At 36.6% G+C, this 27,360-nt stretch overlaps 1 protein-coding gene across 2 annotated transcripts; it reads right to left on the bottom strand.

The window, feature by feature from the left end:
* Window positions 1-3,599: 3,599 nt before the first annotated feature.
* On the bottom strand, window positions 3,600-20,553 carry LOC121369429 (retinitis pigmentosa 1-like 1 protein). Of its 2 annotated transcripts, none has more exons than XM_041494526.1 (3): window positions 20,464-20,553; window positions 4,493-4,996; window positions 3,600-4,055 (listed from the first exon to the last, which is right to left on the bottom strand). In XM_041494526.1, exons 2-3 carry the CDS (start codon window positions 4,965-4,967, stop codon window positions 3,736-3,738), a joined length of 795 nt encoding a protein of 264 aa, XP_041350460.1. In that variant the 5' UTR covers window positions 4,968-4,996; window positions 20,464-20,553; the 3' UTR covers window positions 3,600-3,735. The 2 variants fall into 2 exon arrangements, with proteins under 2 accessions (XP_041350460.1, XP_041350461.1); XM_041494527.1 differs by lacking the exon at window positions 20,464-20,553 and adding an exon at window positions 6,394-6,532.
* Window positions 20,554-27,360: the final 6,807 nt, after the last annotated feature.

Raw genomic sequence — 27,360 nt, 5'->3', positions numbered from 1 at the left:
ATCAAGGGTTTTACAGAATTACTTACAGTAATAAAGCTGGTAAAGTCCATTATGATTTGAGGTTATCACACAATACCCTGTGATCTTAATAAAAGAGGCACATCTTTTTAGTCTAAATATACACCTGCCAATCAAGAACCACAGGTACAGGCCACGAAAAAAAAAGACCAATTAAGCAAGAAAACACTACTATTATTTCAGTACGTGGGTTAATTTATATACAAAATATAATACAGTTATTTCAACACTTTGACAATGGTGGTTTATTTTGTATTGAAAAATAAACAACATATACACGTTGATGTGTTACTGGGATAGATATTATTACAGAACATTGCGATGCATCCACAAAAATCAGGTATGTTTTCTTTCTTCATTTCGAAGACTAATTCCTGACTTGACACGTTAGGTATTATGTAACCACCAGCTCGCCAGAGGGCGTATTCACTGGGATGGTACAAAATGGCTGCACCCGTTATATATAATTTAATTAACTATACGATTATACTTGTTGATATTAAGCAATAATGTGCATTATGTATCATTGAATATGCACACCAGTCCAAAAGCCTTGCTTTAGCATTCCTTTAACCACTAAAGCACATTGATTTATTAATCATCCAATCTGATTAAAATTAGCGCTACTGGACTACCAGAAGATCTAACAGCATTGCGTGAACTAACCTGTCCAGGTGACAATTTAAATATTGACCAATTACACTTCGCCTTTCATACGTTATTCGGGAGCATAAAAATTATAAAAATATCAGGTGAGACTATTTATGCGATTGGCGAACTTGTGGTCTATTTCAAAATTGAAAAAACAGGGAAAAGTGCAGTAATAAACTCTGAATTGTATACTAATATAAACAGATTTTATGGCTATACCATCACGTTTTGGTTTTTTCATCTTGAAACAAATTTTATACAAAGTTTTATATTGAAATTAGTTTTTGGAATACTTCGTAATTCACCCGAATCATTTCGTATACCCTCAGCATAATCCTAAATGTTTTCAAATTATTTTCAAATCACTGGCATGATTTCGCAAGTAAGGTTTTAATTGGTCGAATGAAAGGTCAACTGGACATGAGCTTCAATGGGCTGCTGTTAGATCTACATGTAATAGTGGAGCTAATTTTAATTAGATTGTCAAACATTTGGTAACCCGCTACGTGTTTCCATCAGTAGCAAGGAATAGTTCATATCATGGCCTTTGATAGTCCAGTCATGGTGCACTGGCTGGAATGAGAATTAGCCCAATGCAGGGACATGGGCTGGAGGGGGAGGGGGTGTCAGACCCCCCCCCCCCCCCCCCCCAAGCAAATGGTTGAATTTTACAACACCACCAACGGGAAGTTGATATTTTGGAATATGTTGTAATAGAGTTCAACTGTTGACCATTTCCAACCGGAGGGAACTATAGATTTCATCTCCATCCTTCTGTCTGTCCGTCCATCCCACATATAGTTTTCCAGATGTTTTTTCACAATGCCTTGAGATATTGAGCTGAATTTTGTGTATACCTTTATCATGTACGGTTTAATACAGATCAAGTTTGACAGAGTTATGGCCCTTGAACTTAGGGCATGGAAATTTGTTTGTCTCGGTCGGGTACATGTATTACTTTAGCAGTATTCAGAATGTTTATTTATCATCCAAATCTTGTAGCAGGTAACATCTATTAAGTATCAACCTGCTGTCATACTTCCTGTACAAAATCAAGTCAGAAAATAAAAAATAAAAATATTCATTTATTTCACTTTATGCAAAAATGGGCACATTTGGTATCACTACATAAAAATGTGTTGTTAGAATTTTTTTAATTTTTTTGTATGGACGGATATTCACTAAAAATATGTAAAACATTAACAATATGTACAAATAATGGGTGCAGTATCAACAAATAAAACATAAATAAATACATATATATGTGTGTCTGTGTGTGTGTGTGTCTGTGTGTGTATGTGTGTGTGTCTGTGTGGGTGTGGGTGTGGGTGTGTGTGTGTGTGTGTGTGTGTACATGTGTTTATAAATACAAGAAAAATTAAATAATATAACAAAAAAACACATTTTAATCAGTTAAATATTTTAAATATTTACAGTACATTTCAAAATTTAAGTGTACAATCTAAAATTAAACTGATTTTTAAAAATGTTTTTAAATTAGGCAAGTTGTGTCTTTGCCTGTAATAAATATTTGTAGGCCTAAAATATCACAGTTTGCAGCCCTATATACATATGCAATAATTACATACAGTAACATCAGTTTTATAAAATATACTGTGCGTTATGGAAAAGCAGAAAATAAAATTACAGAAGTGCATACATGCAATATCATTTGACATGTACATATATGTAATAAATAATATAATACTATATACTGCATCCTGAGGCATATTTGTGATAAATGTACATGTAATATAACTGTAAAAACAAAAATAAATGTATTAATTAATTAAAATGTATAAACTAATTATATTGAATAGTACATGCATATCATCTTATAATCTGGATTTTGAATTAAAACTTAGAATACACTATCATCTGTGTAGCTAATACAAACACCAGACTAAGCATGAGACTAAAATTAAAGGCACAGTCCTACCACATAGTCACAGAAATTATATGATTTGAAATCTAACTGATTGATTCTTTTCAGCTAGTGTTCACTACCATCAACTATTTTGAAGCTAGCATAAAGTTATTTTTCTCATTTGTGGTTATGTTTCTAAAATTCAGATACATATACTTAAATATTAATAACAAGTAGCGTATGACTATGTAGCTTGCTAAATAAAGTACTTTCAGGACAAAGTATATATTTTCAGGTAGCAGGTCAATAGTAGTTTGACTCTTCCTTTAAGAATAAACTGTTTGTAATATTGTACATAAGCCAAGACAGTATCTACCGTATTCTACTTTATAAGTTGTTTTTGTTCATTCTTTATACATGTTCATTGATTAAAATTAAAATGTTTATTATGGTGTGAATATATTTGGTTTGAAGCTTTATATCATTTATTGCTATTCATATTCTTTACAACTTTGTTCTTTGGCTTATTTAAAAGAAGATTTTCACATTTTCTTGGAATAATAAATATGTCCCATAAATGTTTGCTTTAGATCTGAAAAATATGCACTCATCTTTTTTAACTCTGGCACAAAAATGTAAGAGAATATTGAATCAGACACACGAACTTATTTCAGTAAAGAATCTCTTCAATTCTTTGTCAAGATTTCTTTGTACTCCTGTTTAAGATAACTTTCTTCTTGTAAGTGTAAACTACATAATGACACAACTCTTGGACTGCCCTTGGTCACCCCTCTCCTTTGGTGGTGAAGCCAATTCCCTTTCTGCATTCTGGAGTCGAATGTTTGTGGCACTAAGCTCTTTCTCGAGATTTACAATCCTTTTATCTTTCTCTTCATGAAGAGTTGTTAATTCCTGCAACTTCTTCAGTGTGTCCCTCATTTTCTGGCCATTATTTTTGCCCCACTCTTCATATTCCTGCAGCATCTTATTTTGATTTTCAAGGGCAGAGATCTTTTCATCCAACAGTTTATTTGCTTCTTTCAAAGCAGCCAGCTCACTCTGAAGTGAAACAATCAAATCACCATTGGTGACCTGACCTCCTTCAAGGTCACCAACATCCTTTTGCAGCTTTGTGTTGTCATCAACAAGCTTCTGTAAGACTTCCTTTTCTGCCATCTGGTCCTGAAGAGACGACTCTGCTAATGCCTTTTCCTCTTCAGTGAGTTCCACTGAATCAGTGATGTTGACCACATCTTTGCTCTCGCCAGCTGGGGCAGGACTTCCTGACTTCTCTTCCGCTGGTGTTTCTTCACTTTCTTTGCCTTCAGTTGTCGGTTCTGCTTGTGTGCTTTCAGTAGATTCAGGAGCCATTTCACTGTCCTTGGTTTCTGCCGAGTCGGATGGTTTCTCGGTAACCACACAGCCACCGATTCTTCTCCTGCAGTTTGTTCTGAGTCACTTTTCACTTCATCGGGTGCCTCAGTGACCACAACAGAAACTGCCTCAGTTGTCTGCTGATCTGTAAAAGAAACAACAAGTTATCAATATTTTTCTGAGCTGATTTTTATTTATTTTTTGTTTGTGTCATACCATATCATAACATACACATGCATAGCATGTCATCCCTCTGAGTACTTCTAGATCACCAAATACGTCATTACTCAGCATACAACAAATGTCAGTCTTTACTTTTCTCACTCTGTTAAAATGTTGCTGCTGTTGTGGGGTTTGGTTTTGTGTATATGTGTGTGGGTTTTTTTATTTTATTACAATTACATGTATTTGAAAATGACACTCCATATAGATCTCTTGTCCATTAAGTTTATTTCTCAAAACATTGTATAGATATTTTCCTACTTATCATCACATCCAAAAGACCATCTTATAAATGTTATTAAAATTAAAAAATTTAAATACATTTATTGGTCTGTCCATCTCTAAACTGTATACACTGACCCTCAATTGATGATTCTTTTGGCTGTTCTGTCTGTTCAGTGTCTTTTGAAACCTCTTTCACTTCTTCTGTAGTCTGTGTTTCCCCTGAAGCCTCCTGTGTTTGTGGTGAAGCTTGTGTTTCTGGTACAGCTTGTGTTTCTGCAGCTGGTGCTTCTGGTAGAACTTGTGCTACTGGAGCATCCACCTCATCCTTAACCTCATCTTTGACTTCATCCTTGACCTCATCCTTGACGATCTCTTCTACTGCTGTCGTGTCTTTTGTTGGACTTTCTGTGCCGCCTGTCTCACCTGCTGTGTCTTTTTTCTTGTCCTCAGCTGTGACTGGTTCTTCTGCAGGTTTGTCCTCGCTGCTCACTTCTTTCACTGGCTTTATGGTGCCATTGACCTGAGGTCCGTCTGCAGCCTTCTTCACAGACTCCTGGCTTTTGCTAACCTCAGAGTGGACGACCACTTCTGTTACCTCTTCGGAACTCATACTGTTGGATGTTTTATGTTACACAGGTTCTATAAAGAAGGAAAAAGAACAATAAAACAACAACAACAACAATACAGTCAAACCTGTATTAGGCAGCCACCACCCAACGAAGCATAAATGTTTTTTTTATTCAGACAAATAGCTGCTTAGTACATATACATTTGTCCAGTATGAATTGATTTAGGATAGTGTGGTGGTATATTCAGACAGATTATTGTTTAATACAGGTACATTTATACAATACTAGATAATTACCGGCCTCGATGACACAGTGGTTAGGCCATCGGAATACAGGCTGGTAGGTACAACATTCGCTCCCCGGTACCGGCTCCAACCCAGAGCGAGTTCTTAAGGGCTCAATGGGTTGGTGTAAGGTCACTACACCCTCTTCTCTCTGACTAACCAACTAACAACTAACCCACTGTCCTGGACAGACAGCCCAGATAGCTGAGGTGTGTGCCCAGGACAGCATGCTTGAACCTTAATTGGATATAAGCATGAAAATAAGTTGAAATGAACTAGATAATTTAGGTGATATATTAAGACAGGTGGCTGCTAACTACAGTTGTTACACATTTTTGATACAAATGTTTTAGAAATGAACAACTGTCATGTTCCTAGGTTGACCAAAGTCAATCAGTAGACTCCATAGGTAATGGCAAGCTTTAGGCACACTGGATGGCATGGGCATTTAAATTGTCCCATGAAAAGAATTATGTCCAAACATATGGCAACAATGTGTTCGTCAATAAATTTGATAAATAATTATTGAAACAATTGATTTTGTTCATATCTGTATTGCTAATAAACAGAAGTATAATATACACAACAGATAAAAAAAAATACAAAACAAAACCCCAGTATCTGTACATTGTGTATTTTCATTTAATAGTCATGATTTTAGGGTCAGTGAATGACTAAACTATGAAATGAAAATAGAGACCTAAAATAGCCATTTAACAGAGGTTAATTTATCATATCTTTACATGTATACACACACAGACACACACACACACATACATACAGACACACACACACACATACATACAGACACACACACACACACACACACACATATACACATACACATACACACACACAAACACACACCATCACACCCACAAGACATACACACACAAAAAACACATACATACATACACACATACATACACACTCACACATACATACATACACATACACACTCATACATACACACACATACACACACACACACACACACACACACACACACACACACATACATATACACACACACACACACATAACTGTAACACAATATCTATAAAATCAGAAACAGTTCCCAGCCCTAAAACATGTCTCCATGTTTTACGTAACCATTACATTATTACAGTGTTTTTATCTCCAGCCACGTATATATAAATCAGAATTAAAACTGTATATTCACCTGCTATTAGTACACCATCGAAGTAATGATATTAAAATAAAAAATATATAACCCTGACAGTAAGAATAGATAAGCGTATATAATCCTTGCAGATACTGTTGCGTAATGTAAATTAATTACCCAGTGGGTACATGTCATTCACAATACAGCACTATGTTCACCAACGTCTTTCATGCCAAGCATGCACTGCAATCTCGTAACCCCATTATTCTTATACAAACAAGCCACAGCGACTTGTTACCTCTATTCACAACACTGAATAGGTACAACATATCGGACAGACTGTTTTATTTACCCTGACAGTTGGGTTATAAATGATCAACACCAAATACTTCCTGGCTTCGACATATTTGATCACCATAATATACAAGCGTGGACATATTTAATTATTATAATTAACATATAGATCAGATAATTATATTTGCTTGACAAAAGTTGATCCATGTTAGTACAGGGTGACTGAGTATATGAACATGTACACTGGATCCGCTGTATAATTATTAATGATTTTGCTAAAGACAAGTGTTAGTTTCATATTGTATATTAAAAGGATAAAAAGGAAGAAACAGTTATGGCATAAAATAACTAAGTTAGTTTGATTACCACGAAATGTTGTATTGCTGGTTACGAACAGACCTGTAGGAACCAGGCTCCGTATTCATAAACGTACTTAAGTCAATGTATGATACTTATTTATGTACTTTAAGTATGTATTTAGGTATCATACATTGACTTAAGTACGTTTATGAAAACGGAGCCAGGAAGGCTCCTCTTGGGATAAAAAATGTACACTCTGTATAAATAAAGAAAATAATCTGACATGTGTTTCCCCCCCCCCAACCACCACCATTAGATAGTGTGCCCCTTACCAACTTCATATATCATTCCTATGGGTTTCAAGGATATTTTTTTCTTGTTTACAAAACATACATTTAATTTGTTGGACATGTATATTAACAGACTGATTAGCATTTCTGGAAACTGACTACTTGTATACTACAATTACACAAGTGAATCTAAAATTTAGTTCAAAAAGAAATTTTACTGGAAAATAAATTGCAATAGTATAATTTTAAAACAGTTACAGGATACAGTGATGACCTATATGAAATGTTATTGGAAAATTAATAGTAATAATATCAGTATGAAGTTCAATAAGTTGGCTTATGTTACAGGATACAGCGATTTTGTGGATGATTATTTTTCATACCCTGATGAACGTAAAAGAAATTTAAAAAACAATCCTCAAGGGAACTTGAAATTATTAGTGCTGTTTCCATGTTCATGGTTTTTGACATGATGCAGACATGGTTCTGGAATGTGGAAAAAGAAAGCATTAAAAAAATTATTCTATGCTTATCAGTGTTTCCATATGTGTGGTACAGTTTTTGATAACTGCTGATGCAACCTCAAACACCATGGAAAATGCCCTAATGCTGCTCTTTGTTAGAAGTAACCTGTTTGGTGTCCGTAAGTGTCATTCCTCATACACTGGACAAAGAGTCGTAATAACCACAAGCCATAAGATGTGCTGAGGTGTCATCAAACACTCCTTGGAACCATGAAATTATTAACTGAATGGAAAAGTCACATCAGACTTTGTCGTTTGATCATGATCAGCTGGATGACCCACAATGGCTGTGTTGACTAAAACAAAGGCAACAGTTCAAATCAAACATGTAAATTACAGTTTGAAGTGGACCAAGTGAAACAATCATCGTATTTTCAATGTGCTTACAGGTGACGGGATTGCTTTGTACTTGTAAACACATGATAGGTGTGCAACGTCAATCAACAAGAAAAACACCAACAAAACAACACCATTCCCAATACCCTGAAATAAAAGAAACACACTAACAAAACAACATCACACCTAATGCCCTAAATAGTTCAATGAATGAATGAAAAAAAAAAAAAAAACATTGAATAAAATTATATAGAATTGTTCTGAACATTCACCTGAACATATGTAATGAAAGTTCCATTTATCTGTGTTATTTGTTGTCATAATGTACATAAAGAGTAATAACACCACCTAATCCTGACAGAGAATTGAGACCAAAACCTCTCACATTAAACTACAAGTGTGTGAGGGTTTTATATAATATAACAATATAATGCTAATATTTTGTAATGTTTTGTTTCTGTTATTTTATCACTAACAATATTTATGTTGTACAAAACATCCACTTTGTTTTGATGTTCACATTAATTGTAGAGAATCCTTGCAATGTAGAGATCAAGTCCGATACACGACTCGTTATGTTGTTAACCTACTAATTACCTCTTACTGCAGCTAGCTTGGTTGTTGTCAGTTTGTACTTGGTATGGCACAGATACGGTATTCACAATATTGTACCGTGTGTGATGTTGTGAAGGAAGGAATAGAAGACATCACGTTTGTTATTATTTTGTACTGGGTATGACACAGATAAAGTATTCACAATATTGTACTGTATGTGATGTTGTGAAGGAAGGAATAGAAGACATCACGTTTGTTATTATCTTGTATTGGGTATGGCACAGATAAAGTATTCACAATATTGTACGGTGTGTGATGTTGTGACGGAGGGAATAGAAGACATCACGTTTGTTATTATCTTGTACTGGGTATGACACAGATAAAGTATTCACAATATTGTACAGTATGTGATGTTGTGAAGGAAGGAATATAAGACATCATGTTTGTTGATAATCTACACCATGTTTTCAGACATGTTATGATTGACAATCTTGCTTTCCTACGTTTATGACCGTCGGTTTAGGATCGATCCCCGTCGGTTGGCCTATTAGGCTACTTCTCATTCTAGCTAGTGCACCACGACTGGCATATAAAAGGATTTGGTATGTGCTATCCTGTCTGTGAGATGGTGCATATAAAAGATCCCTTGTTACTAATGGAAAATTGTGGTGGGTTCCCTCTCTAAAAATGAGCAAATGTTTGACATCCAATAGTGTTAACTAATAAATGATTGTGTTTTAGTGGTGTCATTAAACAACACAAAATGTTTAACTTCAACTCAGTGGCTAGATATGCTATAATGATGGTTGCAAGACTTGCTTATCACATCCAGGCAGTCGGTAATATCTACCAATAAAACAATTCACTAAAGCTAAGCTATATTAAATTGTGTAATGTGTACCAGTATTAAAACATATTGCATGATGGGAAAGACGGAATGAAGCTAGCCCTTAATATACACCAGTTAAAAGAAAATTAAAATCCCCTGATCTATTTCTGTTTCCATGTGCTACAAAGGCAGTGGTAATCACATGGAATAAATCAGCTGGTTTACGAACCCATGTGTATACCGTTGAACATGGATTCAATTGCATGGCTTAAGCCCACAACAATTTAGAAATCACGGACCCACACAACAGATATATTGTGAGACTTCAGTGAGGTGTAATAATAGGCGAGCAGGTCGAGAACAAGATTTGAAATAAAGTAACTCTAGTCGAGACAATGGGATTATTACTGTTAATGGCGGCATGGCTAACAACACCTTTATGATATATTGTCGTGTAAGGCTGGTTGTGATGCCTGTAACAAAAACTAATATACTTGTATGGTTTTCTGAGGTGAAGCATTTTATGGACTGAACATGTGATTTTAGACATTAAAGTTAGCTGTGTTTAACGACACTACTAGAGCACTTTGATATATTAATCATTGACTATCGGATGTCAAACATTTGATAATTCTGACAATATAGTCTTAGAGAAAACCCACTACATTTTTCCATTAGTAGCATGGGATCTTTTATATGCACTTTACCACAGACAGGACAGCACATACCACAGCTTTTGAAACATCCATTGTGGGGCACTGGTTGAGGATTTCAAACACAGGCTTTAATATTTGTTTAAAAAATAAAACAAATGATTTAATCTTAACGATCTTCCATTGGGAAATAGGATCTATCTCAATGGCTCAAGTGGTACTCCTTCATTGTTTTCCCATTCCAACCAGTAATCCACAACTGACACATATTGAAGACAGTTGTCCAGCATTATGGTCTCAGTGGTGTAATTGTTATGGCTGTATTAAGCTAGTGGCCGTATGGCTGAGGTAGTGAGTTTGCATGTCAGTTTCGGCTGACACCCCAAACAGGTTTAATGATTCAATGAGGTGGTGTAATTGTTATGGCTGTATTAAGCTAGTGGCCGTATGGCTGAGGTAGTGAGTTTGCATGTCAGTTTCGGCTGACACCCAAAACAGGTTTAATGATTCAATGAGGTGGTGTAATTGTTATGGCTGTATTAAGCTAGTGGCCGTATGGCTGAGGTAGTGACTTTGCATGTCAGTTTCGGCTGACACCCAAAACAGGTTTAATGATTCAATGAGGTGGTGTAATTGTTATGGCTGTATTAAGCTAGTGGCCGTATGGCTGAGGTAGTGAGTTTGCATGTCAGTTTCGGCTGACACCCAAAACAGGTTTAATGATTCAATGAGGTGGTGTAATTGTTATGGCTGTATTAAGCTAGTGGCCGTATGGCTGAGGTAGTGAGTTTGCATGTCAGTTTCGGCTGACACCCAAAACAGGTTTAATGATTCAATGAGGTGGTGTAATTGTTATGGCTGTATTAAGCTAGTGGCCGTATGGCTGAGGTAGTGAGTTTGCATGTCAGTTTCGGCTGACACCCAAAACAGGTTTAATGATTCAATGAGGTGGTGTAATTGTTATGGCTGTATTAAGCTAGTGGCCGTATGGCTGAGGTAGTGACTTTGCATGTCAGTTTCGGCTGACACCCAAAACAGGTTTAATGATTCAATGAGGTGGTGTAATTGTTATGGCTGTATTAAGCTAGTGGCCGTATGGCTGAGGTAGTGAGTTTGCATGTCAGTTTCGGCTGACACCCAAAACAGGTTTAATGATTCAATGAGGTGGTGTAATTGTTATGGCTGTATTAAGCTAGTGGCCGTATGGCTGAGGTAGTGAGTTTGCATGTCAGTTTCGGCTGACACCCAAAACAGGTTTAATGATTCAATGAGGTGGTGTAAGGCCATGACAATGACTTCTCTCAGTGTGAGATATATCTCAGTGGTAGAGAGCTGAGAACATGGTTTAATGATTCAGTAATGCATGACATTGACTTCTCTCAGTGTGAAATATATCTCAGTGGTAGAGAGCTGAGAACATGGTTTAATGATTCAGTAATGCATGACATTGACTTCTCTCAGTGTGAAATATATCTCAGTGGTAGAGAGCTGAGAACATGGTTTAATGATTCAGTAATGCATGACATTGACTTCTCTCAGTGTGAAATATATCTCAGTGGTAGAGAGCTGAGAACATGGTTTAATGATTCAGTAATGCATGACATTGACTTCTCTCAGTGTGAGATATATCTCAGTGGTAGAGAGCTGAGAACATGGTTTAATGATTCAGTAATGCATGACTTCTCTCACATCTCAGTTAGAGAGCTTCAGTAATGCATGACTCTCTCAGTGTGAGATATATCTCAGTGGTAGAGAGCTGAGAACATGGTTTAATGATTCAGTAATGCATGACATTGACTTCTCTCAGTGTGAGATATATCTCAGTGGTAGAGAGCTGAGAGCTGAGAACATGGTTTAATGATTCAGTAAGGTGGTGTACGGCCATGTCACTGTCTTCTCTCAGGGTGGTATATATCTTAGTGGTAGAGAGCTGAGAACATGGTTTAATGATTCAGTAAGGTGGTGTACGGCCATGTCACTGTCTTCTCTCAGGGTGGTATATATCTTAGTGGTAGAGAGCTGAGAACATGGTTTAATGATTCAGTAAGGTGGTGTACGGCCATGTCACTGTCTTCTCTCAGGGTGGTATATATCTTAGTGGTAGAGAGCTGAGAACATGGTTTAATGATTCAGTAAGGTGGTGTACGGCCATGTCACTGTCTTCTCTCAGGGTGGTATATATCTTAGTGGTAGAGAGCTGAGAACATGGTTTAATGATTCAGTAAGGTGGTGTACGGCCATGTCACTGTCTTCTCTCAGGGTGGTATATATCTTAGTGGTAGAGAGCTGAGAACATGGTTTAATGATTCAGTAAGGTGGTGTACGGCCATGTCACTGTCTTCTCTCAGGGTGGTATATATCTTAGTGGTAGAGAGCTGAGAACATGGTTTAATGATTCAGTAAGGTGGTGTACGGCCATGTCACTGTCTTCTCTCAGGGTGGTATATATCTTAGTGGTAGAGAGCTGAGAACATGGTTTAATGATTCAGTAAGGTGGTGTACGGCCATGTCACTGTCTTCTCTCAGGGTGGTATATATCTTAGTGGTAGAGAGCTGAGAACATGGTTTAATGATTCAGTAAGGTGGTGTACGGCCATGTCACTGTCTTCTCTCAGGGTGGTATATATCTTAGTGGTAGAGAGCTGAGAACATGGTTTAATGATTCAGTAAGGTGGTGTACGGCCATGTCACTGTCTTCTCTCAGGGTGGTATATATCTTAGTGGTAGAGAGCTGAGAACATGGTTTAATGATTCAGTAAGGTGGTGTACGGCCATGTCACTGTCTTCTCTCAGGGTGGTATATATCTTAGTGGTAGAGAGCTGAGAACATGGTTTAATGATTCAGTAAGGTGGTGTACGGCCATGTCACTGTCTTCTCTCAGGGTGGTATATATCTTAGTGGTAGAGAGCTGAGAACATGGTTTAATGATTCAGTAAGGTGGTGTACGGCCATGTCACTGTCTTCTCTCAGGGTGGTATATATCTTAGTGGTAGAGAGCTGAGAACATGGTTTAATGATTCAGTAAGGTGGTGTACGGCCATGTCACTGTCTTCTCTCAGGGTGGTATATATCTTAGTGGTAGAGAGCTGAGAACATGGTTTAATGATTCAGTAAGGTGGTGTACGGCCATGTCACTGTCTTCTCTCAGGGTGGTATATATCTTAGTGGTAGAGAGCTGAGAACATGGTTTAATGATTCAGTAAGGTGGTGTACGGCCATGTCACTGTCTTCTCTCAGGGTGGTATATATCTTAGTGGTAGAGAGCTGAGAACATGGTTTAATGATTCAGTAAGGTGGTGTACGGCCATGTCACTGTCTTCTCTCAGGGTGGTATATATCTTAGTGGTAGAGAGCTGAGAACATGGTTTAATGATTCAGTAAGGTGGTGTACGGCCATGTCACTGTCTTCTCTCAGGGTGGTATATATCTTAGTGGTAGAGAGCTGAGAACATGGTTTAATGATTCAGTAAGGTGGTGTACGGCCATGTCACTGTCTTCTCTCAGGGTGGTATATATCTTAGTGGTAGAGAGCTGAGAACATGGTTTAATGATTCAGTAAGGTGGTGTACGGCCATGTCACTGTCTTCTCTCAGGGTGGTATATATCTTAGTGGTAGAGAGCTGAGAACATGGTTTAATGATTCAGTAAGGTGGTGTACGGCCATGTCACTGTCTTCTCTCAGGGTGGTATATATCTTAGTGGTAGAGAGCTGAGAACATGGTTTAATGATTCAGTAAGGTGGTGTACGGCCATGTCACTGTCTTCTCTCAGGGTGGTATATATCTTAGTGGTAGAGAGCTGAGGTGTAAATAATGTAATGAGTCACAGGATAATGACCCTATGTATTTAGGTTTTTTCCTGTCCTAAAGGTGTCCCATGACTGGTACATTAAAGGCTGTGGTATGTACTGTCCAGATCTGTCCTGCCTATGTTAAGTGCATATAAAAGATGCCTTGTTACTTTATCAGTTGAAGTAGCCTAAATATTAATTGTAAACTGATGGCGAGTGTCTTCTGTATTGTGATTGGTTAATTACATTCTTTTTCCAGAATCAAATGAAAATAACACCTGGAAAGCTAATGACGTCATGAGAAAGTGATGTCATTAGCAATTGGAACAGGCCAAGTTGACTGTTCAAGGGTCTACAGTTAGATTGTAGGCAGGTATTTTTTTCAAGAAATACAAAATATACAGTTAATTCCGTAGAAAAACAATTCAGTTTACAATGGACATAACCATATGGATTTTTTATATTTGATAAAAATCAGGTACATTTTGTTTCTTCAGTTCTAAGACTAATTCCTGACATGACACGTTAAGTATTACGTAACCACAGACTCGCCCGAGGGTGTATTCACTGGTATGGTACAAAATGGCTGTGCCCGTTATATATAATAGCCGTCATATTTAACCATTTTATTAATTAACTATATGATTATACTTGTTGATATTAAGCAATAATGTGCATTATATATTGTTGAATATGCATACCAGTCCAAAAGCCCTGCGCAAGCATTCCTTTAATTGCCTGCACTGCTATACAGTAATACTACTAAGTGAACATGAAAGAAGACAATCCCTTGCTACTAGTAAACAATGTGACAAACTTATGTCATGATCCTGTCACACTGTTTCACTTGTTACTAGTAAACAATGTGACAAACTTATGTCATGATCACGTCACACTGTTTCACTTGTTACTAGTAAACAATGTGACAAACTTATGTCATGATCCCGTCACACTGTTTCACTTGTTACTAGTAAACAATGTGACAAACTTATGTCATGATCCCGTCACACTGTTTCACTTGTTTCTAGTAAACAATGTGACAAACTTATGTCATGATCCCGTCACACTGTTTCACTTGTTTCCATGTCAGCAAAGCCAAACAAATTGCAATATATGTGGTGTATAGGTGTACAGTAAAAATGACATAACACCAGTGTAATCAGAAACAAATTCCTGGCAATATATTGATTGGATCTCGGTACTTAATGTAATAGGATTAACACTGGGAGTCCCACACTTCATGGTGTGACTTTATGGCAAAAACATGTGTACCAATACGTCTTGTTAATGAAAAAAGTTAGCAATACTGTATACTGAAATCCATTAAAAACGCACCACCCCATATTGTTTTTATTGTTATTGCATGTGTGAGGTTCATAACACACACTAACTAACTGTTGTGTACAGTTTTTGGATTACTTCTTGCTTCCAGAATACATCCATTTCATTTATACTTATTTGTGTGCTTATATCCAATTAAGGTTCAAGCATGCTGTCATGGGCACACCTCAGCTATCTGTCCAAGACAGAAGGTTACTTGTTTGTGAGAGAGAAGTTTGTATAGTGGCCTTACTGAGTCATTAAAACTCACTCTGAGTGAGAGCCGGTACCGGGATGCGAACCCAGTACCTACCAGCCTTTTGGCTGATGGCTCAACCATGACACCACCGAGGCCGGTACCGGGCTGCGAACCCAGTACCTACCAGCCTTTTGGCTGATGGCTCAACCATGACACCACCGAGGCCGGTACCGGGCTGCGAACCCAGTACCTACCAGCCTTTTGTCGGATGGCTCAACCATGACACCACCGAGGCCGGTACCGGGCTACGAACCCAGTACCTACCAGCCTTTTGTCTGATGGCTCAACCATGACACCACCGAGGCCGGTACCGGGCTGCGAACCCAGTACCTACCAGCCTTTTGGCTGATGGCTCAACCATGACACCACCGAGGCCGGTACCGGGCTGCGAACCCAGTACCTACCAGCCTTTTGTCTGATGGCTCAACCATGACACCACCGAGGCCGGTACCGGGCTGCGAACCCAGTACCTACCAGCCTTTTGTCGGATGGCTTAACCATGACACCACCGAGGCCGGTACCGGGCTGCGAACCCAGTACCTACCAGCCTTTTGGCTGATGGCTTAACCATGACACCACCGAGGCTGGTACCGGGCTGCGAACCCAGTACCTACCAGCCTTTTGGCTGATGGCTTAACCATGACACCACCGAGGCTGGTACCGGGCTGCGAACCCAGTACCTACCAGCCTTTTGTCGGATGGCTCAACCATGACACCACCGAGGCCGGTACCGGGCTGCGAACCCAGTACCTACCAGCCTTTTGTCGGATGGCTTAACCATGACACCACCGAGGCCGGTACCGGGCTGCGAACCCAGTACCTACCAGCCTTTTGGCTGATGGCTTAACCATGACACCACCGAGGCTGGTTAAATACACTGAGTTATAAAAAATGAGTTAAATGTAGAATTTTTTCTTCTCATATTATGTATATATCTACAAATTTGGCTGATGAGTTATTAATGGAGTTCAGTATATATAGAAACTTGTAAGCAAATATTCTGAATACCAGTGCTTCAGTAGATATTTGTTTAAAATGGCAAGCATATATAATATGTAAAACAATGTAAAGAATTTTAAGAATTTTATAGCTTGTACTAACTTCTCTCTCATTAACCACAAATAACATTAGTGAGTTGTAATGACTTAGTTGAAAGGCATAAGGTCAATACACTGACTTATTTTGCACTAAGCACTAATAACAGTGAGTTTTAAAGGCATAGCCGAAAAGTGTAAGATCAATACACTAAATTCTATCTCACTAACCACTAATAACAGTGAGTTTTAAAGACATAGCCGAAAAGTGTAAGATCAATACACTAAATTCTATCTCACTAACCACTAATAACAGTGAATTTTAAAGGCATAGCCGAAAAGTGTAAGATCAGTACACTAAATTCTATCTCACTAACCATTAATAACAGTGAATTTTAAAGGCATAGCCGAAAAGTGTAAGATCAATACACTAAATTCTATCTCACTAACCATTAATAACAGTGAATTTTAAAAGCATAGCCGAAAAGTGTAAGATCAGTACACTAAATTCTATCTCACTAACCATTAATAACAGTGAATTTTAAAAGCATAGCCGAAAAGTGTAAGATCAGTACACTAAATTCTATCTCACTAACCATTAATAACAGTGAATTTTAAAAGCATAGCCGAAAAGTGTAAGATCAGTACACTAAATTCTATCTCACTAACCACTAATAACAATGAGTTTTAAAGGCTTAGCTGAAAGGTGTATGGTCAATACACTGACTTCACTGTCACTATTGACTCAATACCCTGACTTGTTTTGCACTAACTACTAATAACACAAATGGAGAGTGTTATTCAAGCGTGTGTGTTGTACTGATTTTACACTTGCTATTATACATGTGCTTTCTATGCTTATGTTGAACTATGTGGATAATGATCAGTTTTAATGGCTTAGTTAAAAGGTGTAAGGTCAATACACTTACTTTTCTCTCACTAACCACTAATAACATAGTGAGTTTTAATGGCTTTGTTGAAAGATTTATGGTTAATACACAGACTTATTTTAGACTAACCACTAACAACAGTGAGTTTTAATGGCATAGCTGAAAGGTGTACGGTCAATACACTGACTTCTCTCTCACTAACCATTAACAACAGTTTTATTAATGCCAAGGAAGCATGCTTGAACCTTCTAGAAACACTAGATGAGAGCACCCCACTGAATCCACCATCAGTGCACGACAGAATGATGATAAATATTTACCCTGGTTACGAAACATCAGTGATCTTGTATTACACAATAACCATGATACGTGAACCACAACATAGGCCTGGGATTACCTTACCACTATTCTGAAACACTGGGGTCAATTAATGTCTCATACTCTTTTCACCGACCTACTAAATAACACTTGGCTATTGACTTCTTTGAATACGCTGTGAAGAATATTGTGATGTTATTTCAAGATAGTTCCCAAGGGGCTATCAACAATTACATAATCATTGAGGGGAGGTGGGGCTTATACATGTGTAAAATTGAAAGACCCTAAATAATTATATAAAATGACATTGTTTAAAGACAATGTTCGATTGTATTTCCGTAGTTTTCAGTGATATATAGCTCAGTGGTAGTGTGCTCTTCCAAGGTGTGATGGGCCACAGAAATGAATACCTTCAGTAGACTAAGGCTTTTCACCATTCCAACCAGTACCCCATCACTAGTACATCAAAGGTCATGGTATGTACTGCTCTGTCAATGAGATGCAAATAAAAAATAGCTTGCTGCTTTTTAGAAGGTGGCTGTAGATTTTTTTCTGTGTGTGGTTTTTTTAGTTGGAAAGTGGCTGTAGATTTTTTTCTATGTGTGTGTTTGTTTTTAGTGTGTGTGTGTGTTTGTTTTTAGTGTGTGTGGTGTATGTGTTTGTTTTTAGTATGCGTGTGTTTTTTAGTGTGTATGTGTCTGTTTTTAGTGTGTGTGTGTGTGCGTTTGTTTTTAATGTGTGTGTTTGTTTTTAGTGTGTGTGTGTTTGTTTTCAGTGTGTTTGTGTGTCTTTATGATGTCAAATAGAAGTGTCTGCTTGACGTACATTTTACTATATATTTGTGACACTTTCAGTTTGGACAATATACAGGTGTTGCAATGATGTAAAGAACTTTCTATCAATAGCAGGTTAAGTCTATTGTCTGCTTATTAAAGATATTGTAATTAAAAAGAATAGGCCCATCGTCCTAGAAACCGGGTCTGCACTTTATGGTCGCCCGATTGCCATGGCGAGTCAAAAAAGCGTCGGGCAAGTCAAAACCGTATCATGCATCTACCACCTGGCAACCGTAAATTGCCCCATATTGTATTATGTATCAAAATGCAAATAACTAAAGTTTGTAAGAGATCAGAAAGTTACTTTTTATTTATTATTTTCAACTGGTTTCCTATTAGTATTTGCGCAACCAAACCCATATAGGGTCCCGTGACCACATAATAATTATAATTTAATTGCAACAGTTTGTAATAAAACAAAAACAAGTTCTGTTTCCTTCTTTTGTGTTATTATTGTTTGTATGATATGATAACATGTTTTTAAAGTGTAATTGAAGTGAGTTTTTTCTCTTTTTAAAAATAAAATTTGTCGCAGGCCATTCAAAAGTTGTACGGGCGAGTCAAAGTGTTGCTGTGAGTGGCCCGATTGGCCAGTCAAAAAAAATCCCAAGTACATACCCTGTAGAAAGCTTTGCAATTTACTTTTTTATTTTCTCACAGAGGTCGACGATGAAGCTTGTTGCACTATCGTTTTTGCTCAATGATATATAAGGCAAACAAAAAAAGTTGGTCTCTAGTCAGATCAAAGTTCCAGAATTGATGCGGCGATTCAGCTTTTTTTTCCTTTTTTTTTTTAAACATGGATTGTACAAAAAAGGTGGGTATAATTGATACAGAAATAAGTGACATATTTAAACTGAAATCAAAATGCATGCCTGAATTCATGCATGATGGCATTTTGGCCCCAAATGTGATTTACGTCATAGCAAGAAAAGCCCGGCAAAAATCGATGTCAAACAGCGGGAAATTAAAATTTTTTAAATATAATGTGTGAGGTCAAAATGGACGCGTGCGCTGACCAGAGACCAGAAATTTATTTTGTTTGGCCTAAATGGTTAGTTCATTTAATACCCTAGAGAGCTCCACTACTTAAATTTTCTATTTTGTCACCAGGAAATGCTACATCATAGACTTAAATTTTTAAGTCTTTAATTTCCATTTCCATTTTCTTTTTAATTTAACAAAAATTCATAAATTTAAAATTTCTAAAAAAATCTATCAGCTTGTGAAGACTGCCAAAATATCATAGTACCAAGTTTTCAAATAATTCAATAAAAAAATCTAGTATACAGACTTTCAAATTTTTAATGATAAAATTCTACTTAAATTGTTTTACTTTAATAAAAGTTTTAAAATTTGAAATTTAAAATCTCTTATTAGTTTGTGGAGATTGACCAAGAGGATCACTGTACCAATTTTCAGAACAATCCCACGAACTCTAGAAGATTTCAAAGGAAAAGTTGATGGATAAACCGACTGATTGACAAATGTCATAGCAGAGCTAAAATCATAGGTATGTGTGGCCAGAGGTTACAATAAGTGACTAGTCAATAAAGATTGTGTTAAGTAAGGGTAATGCACAAGCATGTGAATGCAATATTGGTGCCATGTGTTTTTAATCAAAATTAATATTAGTACATACAATTAATTAATTTAGTAGACAAATTAAATAAATATTAATATATACAGGTTAAGCTATTTCCAAAGTGGGCAGGATACTGAAATAACAATACATTGATTTGTAAGTAAAATAAAGTGTTGGTTAAATATAATATGGAACAATACCAATGGGAGATAATTTTTTAAAAACCATGTGGTAAAATATTAAACAAATAATTCTCATTTAAGTGAGAAAAATTAAAAGAGAGACGAACATTATTGAGTATGTAATAACTCACCTTCAGCTATGAAGCAGTCTGTTTACCAGTTCGTGATCACGCCAGTAAGAGCAGATTAAGTCAAATCCTTGACAACTTGATCCAGTGGACCAGCTACACTGCTCTGTCAAACTAATACCCTCATCCAGCATACAGCACCCAACACAATACACCACCACGTACTGGCCAATCACAACCAAGTGTGGCAAATTACAACCCAGCGTATTCTCTACGTTATATATTCATAGTGTGCTATTTGTTATATCATACATGTGCATGTACATGAAATATGCTAAACACCCATGTCAATCATCCAACAGTTAATTAAGCTTTGTTGCACGAGTAATTACAAAAAAGCTGTGTTGAAGTGAAATCCAATAGAATGTAATGTAGCATTAGTGTTTGGTCCATTAGTCAGAGGTTTGTGTTAATTAGTTGGTTTCACTGGGGCTGTTGTAACCTGTGTTGGCCCCGGCTTGTTGACATGGAGACAGGTAGGAAACAATTTACCTCATTACCAATGTCAAGAAGTGTGACACACCCACTTTTCATGCTCCCACCAAAAAGGTTAATTAACCCGGCTTGTTTTCAGGTGTAATGTAAGTGACCGGTATCAGCACACTGATAACTGGTGTCTCCTCTGAAACCTAGCCATTTTACAGCTCAGATTAAATACTGAGCAAACATAATTATATTCTTGATCATACTTTTATTAAGGTAATAAATACACTTAGATTTGTCCCAAATGTTGATATAAGTGTTTAAGCAAAAGCTATATACAAGGTTTAAGCTGGACACCCCCACCCCATCCACCCCCCCCCCAAAAAAAAAAAAAAAAAAAAAAAAAGCAAATTAAAATTAAAAAATATTTAATCAGCATTTTGGTGATCTGGCAAATGACAGTTGAAACCCTGTACTGAGTATATGTATGTCACTAGTGAAATAATTTCCATGTGTCACTTGTGAAATAATTTTCATTTATGACCAATAAAAGTTATTTCACTTGGACATAAATTTAATAATAACCGATATGGAGCTTGTTATTGTATTTATTACCTGTTATTTTCCTCTCTAAAAGCCTTTTATTTACAATATGCATACAATTACATGTATATAGAAATGATGGGTTTTTTTTAAACCAAAGAGCATTTACCATGTTGAAAAAATCTTTAATGAATTGTATTAAAATACTGTACTACAAATCTTTAATGAATTGTATTAAAATACTGTACTACAAAATTTAACAATGAAGACAAGAGGCAAAAATCATTCTTTAAACTATGTGACATTATATTAACTTACAGTTCCAACAAGGTTATTAGTTTGTTAGTGCCAAATTGACCAATACTATTATGCATTACAAAATGCCTGATTATGATTGTTATTTCCGTAGTTATGTGTATACAGATGTAATAAAATCTGAAGTATTTCTCAAGTACACTAAACACTAATGGAACACAAATTATTCACTTAAATTTAATTTAAATCTGTGATTTTCAAACAAAAAAAGTATTTTTGAAAACTCCACAAAGCGTGAATATAACTAATTTTTTTATTTATTTTAGATATCACAGAAAACATTATTTTCCACCCAAACTCATGATCTTAAAAATTATAGATTTACTACAGTAACCATAATTTAAAAAAGAGAACATTTAGTGTTTTGTGAATGACTTGAAAAAATTAAATAAAATACATTACATATAGTAGCTTCTGTGAAAGAAATTTAATTAATATTTTGTTTTAATTAGAGATCTGTAACCATATTCTTTTTTATCATTAATAGAGAAATCAGACAGAGTAAATATCAAAATGTTACAGCACTGGATCCAGCCCCCCCCCCCCCATCTAGTTTTTAAAATGATCCACTAGATTTAATGAAACTCCTAGAGCACATTGATTTATTAATCATCAGCTATTGGGTGTCAAACATTGGGTAATTCCGACATATAGAGAGGAAACCTGCTACATTTTTCCATCGGTAGCAAGGGATCTTTTATATGCACCACCCCACAGACAGGATAACACATACCACAACCTTTGATATACCAGTTGTGGTGCACTAGCTAAAATGAGAAATAGCCCAATGGGTCACCAATGGGGATCGATCCTAGACTGACCACGCATCAAGCGAGCACTTTACCACTGGGTTACGTCCCACTCCCAGTGGCAAAAAAGTGCCATTAGTAGTATCTAACCTATGGCAATTGATGTTGCAGCTATGGAAACTGATGTTGGTGCCGTCATGGAGTTTGAACGTATTTAGTTTCCCATCCCAATCAGTGCCCCATGACTGGTGCATGAAAGGCTGTGGTAGGTACTGTCCTGTCTGAAGAAAAGCACATATAAGAATACATTGCTAATAGTAAAATTAAATAGCTGGTTAAATATGTGCTGAGGTGTCGTTAAAGAAATATTCCTTTCCTAACATAGTAACATAGTATTAGTGAATACTGGTCTAGATACTCCTTTCAGCTAGCAGGAAGGAACAGTTTCCTGCAGACCAGACTGCACCGAAAACCCACAATAAAATGTTATTTAAACCAAATATGCATATCAGTATAGAAAAATAGAGAATACATTCAAGTTTGTTAGATACCATGTATCTTACAAGTTGTTTAAGAACGTATCTAATGAGTGAAAGTGAGTTGGATATATTTGTTTTTAAACAACTTGTAAGATAAATGGTATTTAATGGACACAAATGTAGTATTTTATTTTGTTTATATATCCTCAAAAACCAGGTTTAAAATAAATTTAAACTTCTTTTTCAACTGAAAATTATTTTCAGCCCTTAATATTTGTAGATAACTTGTATGTCATTGGGCAGTCAATTTCATTGTGTTTTATTCATTAGATGGCATTACTGTAACAAACGGGTCATCACCAAGCTGCAGCCAATCATATGTCTTTAAAATTGATAACCATTAGTAACAAATGGTGTTCTCAGCAACAGAAGTAAGAAAACTGTATAGCAGCCCCACCAGACATACAATATTGATGGTGCCTCCCACAACCCCATGTGATCAAATGGTGTTCTCAGCAACAGAAGTAAGAAAACTGTATAGCAGCCCCACCAGACATACAATATTGATGGTGCCTCCCACAACCCCATGTGATCAAATGGTGTTCTCAGCAACAGAAGTAAGAAAACTGTATAGCAGCCCCACCAGACATACAATATTGATGGTGCCTCCCGCAACCCCATGTGATCAAATTTAAAGTTTGTTTTCCTTTAACACCACCACTAGAGCACATTGATTTTTTTTGGATTTTTAAAAAATAGTTTATTGCCCCAGAAATATGATATGATAGTGTCAGGTTTGGGGCCCTGATTTCACTACCTTAAAAAGTACATAGCAAACAATATACTAATATATAAGAAAGGAGCAGTAACAAAAGTGGAAATAAAAAGATTGAAAAGAGAAAACTTCAAATGAAGTTATTGATATACTTCTAAACTGGCGTCATACTTAAAATTATACACGTAACAAAAGTATTAAGTGTCTCAGTTGTGGCCTTCTAGAACCTTTAACCATGGTCCCTAATTGTCGTCAAATTCTGTATGTAAAAAGTTTCTATAATATATGTATTTTTCTATTTGTAACTTATCTTTAATAAAATTGTCGATACCAGTTTCATTTAGTGTACTCTTTTGTAATTTTAATTTGTATATGTAATATTTTACGTTAACAATTAACCAGTTTACAAATATATGTTTACGATTTATAATTCCAAATAAAACTGTGTTCCTATTCAACTGGGTATAATCACCTTTTTGTAATAACCATTTTTCTATAATACTCCAGAGTTCATCGACTTTAGGACACTCATAAAATAGATGCTGCAGTGTTTCTGGTTCATGTGAACAAAAGTTACACATACTAGAATCAATCAGTTTTATTTTATGTAAAAAGGTATTTGTTGGTATAATTCTATGTAAAATCTGGTATTGAAACCACAACAGCGTTGGGTTTTTAAAAGAGCAAAATGGTAAACTATAATATTTTGCCCATAATGAAGAGCTAAAATCACAACCTTCCACTGAATATTTCATTTGTGATGTAGGAACTATAGATGATTTATTTAGTAGTTTGTAAAAGATTTGACTTCCCAATTGGTCTTTTAGAAAGAATTTAATTTTCGATGGAAATATTGGATTTTTGCCTAAATTGAATGTTTGGTTATTTGTATTTATTATATCACGCATAAAGGATTTGACAGCCGTTAATAACGAGGTATATTCTAAAAAAATTGACCTTATGTTATAATTTGCTTTGAGTTTATCAAAGTTCATGTATTGTCCTTCGTCATCTAATAAATCTTGTATAAATAATATACCTTTTTTAATAGTGTTTATAAAATATAGTTCTTTTGTCTATTAATATGTTATTATTATACCAAATATTAGAACTTAACAAATCATCATTATTAAAGCTGCGTTTATTAATCAATGGCTATTTGATGTCAAACACTTGGTAATTTGTACATAGTCTTAGGGAGGAAACTTGCTACAAGTCTTAAGAGGAAATCTCATATATTTTTCCATTAGTATCTTTTATATGCACTTCCTAACAGACAGGGCAGCACATACCAGTCTTTGATATACCGGTCATCCCCAAAGTGATAAAATCCAGAACATCCCCAATTCATTATTCACAAATACCATATAAATACACAGGATGCAAATTGGACATATACACCAACAAACCAGGAAAGTACATACAATTATACTGTTCATTTTATCAACCTAACAAAGTTCGTGGACAACATCTTGAGAAGTGATAAATGCACGATTACAAAGGAGCTTTGTGTAATTGAAGGAGACAGTGGATCTATGCGAACTTCACAGCAATCCACACCACAACACCCAAAACAAAAATCAGTCTTCAGTTAGGACAAACAGAATAATATGTGTAGTTCCGATTACATAAGCCAGAAAAATTAGGGAGAATAGATAGGCTCAAATCTTTTCTTTTTTTGAGGCAAATTATTTAGGGTAGGTAGACATTGAATAAACTTATTTTTAAAGACTGACATACTTTTTTTTTATTAAGATATATTTAGCAAGAGAGTAAACTGAATGCACTTTAATTCTCAATTGAATATTGCACAAAAGTTTAAAAAAAAAAAAAAAAATCTGCTTGTTGGGGATATCAATTTAGTCAATTAGCAATTTAATAAATCAATAAATTGTGCTTTTCTTTAAAAATGTTATGGTCTCATGTTTCTTCTAGGGACGGTTGGGTAATCAGAACCACAACTATAATTTTGTTTGGCCTTTTATCAGAATGGATCAACTTACTGGCTGTTGTCTCCAAATGTTGTATGATCTGTTGAGTTTTAAAAGAGTTTGGCCAGTTATATACAACTGATGGAGGCTGGTTTCAAAATCTTTGGATATACTGAACAGGCCTTGCTGGTGTCGTGGTTAAGCCACAAGGCTGGTAGGTACAGGGTTCACAGCCCAGTACTGGCTCCCACTCAAAGTTTAACGACGCAATGGGTAGGTGTAATACCACTACACCCTCTTCTCTCTCACTAACCACTAACTTACTGTCCTGGACAGACAGCCCAGTACTGGCTCCCACCCAGAGTTTAACGACGCAATGGGTAGGTGTAATACCACTACACACTCTTCTCTCTCACTAACCACTAACTTACTGTCCTGGACAGACAGCCCAGTACTGGCTCCCACCCAGAGTTTAACGACGCAATGGGTAGGTGTAATACCACTACACCCTCTTCTCTCTCACTAACCACTAACTTAGTCCTGGACAGACAGCCCAGATAGCCAAGGTGTTTGCTCAGGACAGCGTCCTTGAACCTTAATTGGATACAAGCACAAAAATAAGTTGAAATGAAATGAAATGGATATACTGATCCAACGCAGCTGGTGTAACCGTTGGCCTACCGCTACCCACGACAGTGTTTGGTGACATTTAGTTGATTGCTAAGCCTGTGTGCAATCTTGTCACACAATAATATCTGGCAATGTCGCAGATAATGATGCCTGCTTGAAGCATGCCAACTGCTCTCATGCGGTCATTTGGCGTCAAGCTTGGTCCACAGGAATGTTGGGGATGTTATTATTTTTTAAAACAATGTTGGACCTATAAGAGCATTCAGGAAAACCCTGGGTTCACATGCACAGGAAAACATTCCCAACGGTATTCCACGCACAATGCACATAGACTACGTGCTGAAGCAGGGGATATATGCGGAGAAGTGTCTTAGTGTGTTGAGATACAACATTCCCCACAGTATTCCACACACAATGCACGTAGACTACGTGCTGAAGCAGGGGATATATGCGGAGAAGTGTCTTAGTGTGTTGAGATACAACATTCCCAACGGTATTCCACGCACAATGCACATAGACTACGTGCTGAAGCAGGGGATATATGTGGAGAAGTGTCTTAGTGTGTTGAGATACAACATATGTAGTAGAAATACCATTCCCCACGGTATTCCACACACAACAATGCACGTAGACTACGTGCTGAAGCAGGGGATATATGCGGAGAAGTGTCTTAGTGTGTTGAGATACAACATTCCCCACGGTATTCCACACACAATGCACGTAGACTACGTGCTGAAGCAGGGGATATATGCGGAGAAGTGTCTTAGTGTGTTGAGATACAACATTCCCCACGGTATTCCACACACAATGCACGTAGACTACGTGCTGAAGCAGGGGATATATGTGGAGAAGTGTCTTAGTGTGTTGAGATACAACATTCCCCACGGTATTCCACACACAATGCACGTAGACTACGTGCTGAAGCAGGGGATATATGTGGAGAAGTGTCTTAGTGTGTTGAGATACAACATATGTAGTAGAAATACAATTTTCTAATGTATATACATTCTTTCTTTTTTTTTATTGAGTATATTAAATCAAATAAAAAGACTATA

The sequence above is a fragment of the Gigantopelta aegis genome, chromosome 3, assembly GCF_016097555.1.
Source record: "Gigantopelta aegis isolate Gae_Host chromosome 3, Gae_host_genome, whole genome shotgun sequence".
In the NCBI taxonomy this organism is placed as follows: domain Eukaryota; kingdom Metazoa; phylum Mollusca; class Gastropoda; order Neomphalida; family Peltospiridae; genus Gigantopelta; species Gigantopelta aegis.
Note: the sequence above shows the minus strand (reverse complement) of the source record. Positions and strands in the feature narration are given on the sequence as shown.

Excerpts from the sequence above, each read along its gene's own strand:
- LOC121369429 (XM_041494526.1), bottom strand. The coding sequence starts at position 4,967 with ATGAGTTCCGAAGAGGTAACAGAAGTGGTCGTCCACTCTGAGGTTAGC. Across the intron at positions 4,056-4,492 it reads AAAAGAATCATCAATTGAGG|ATCAGCAGACAACTGAGGCA; the intron begins GTCAGTGTATAC and ends TTTCTTTTACAG.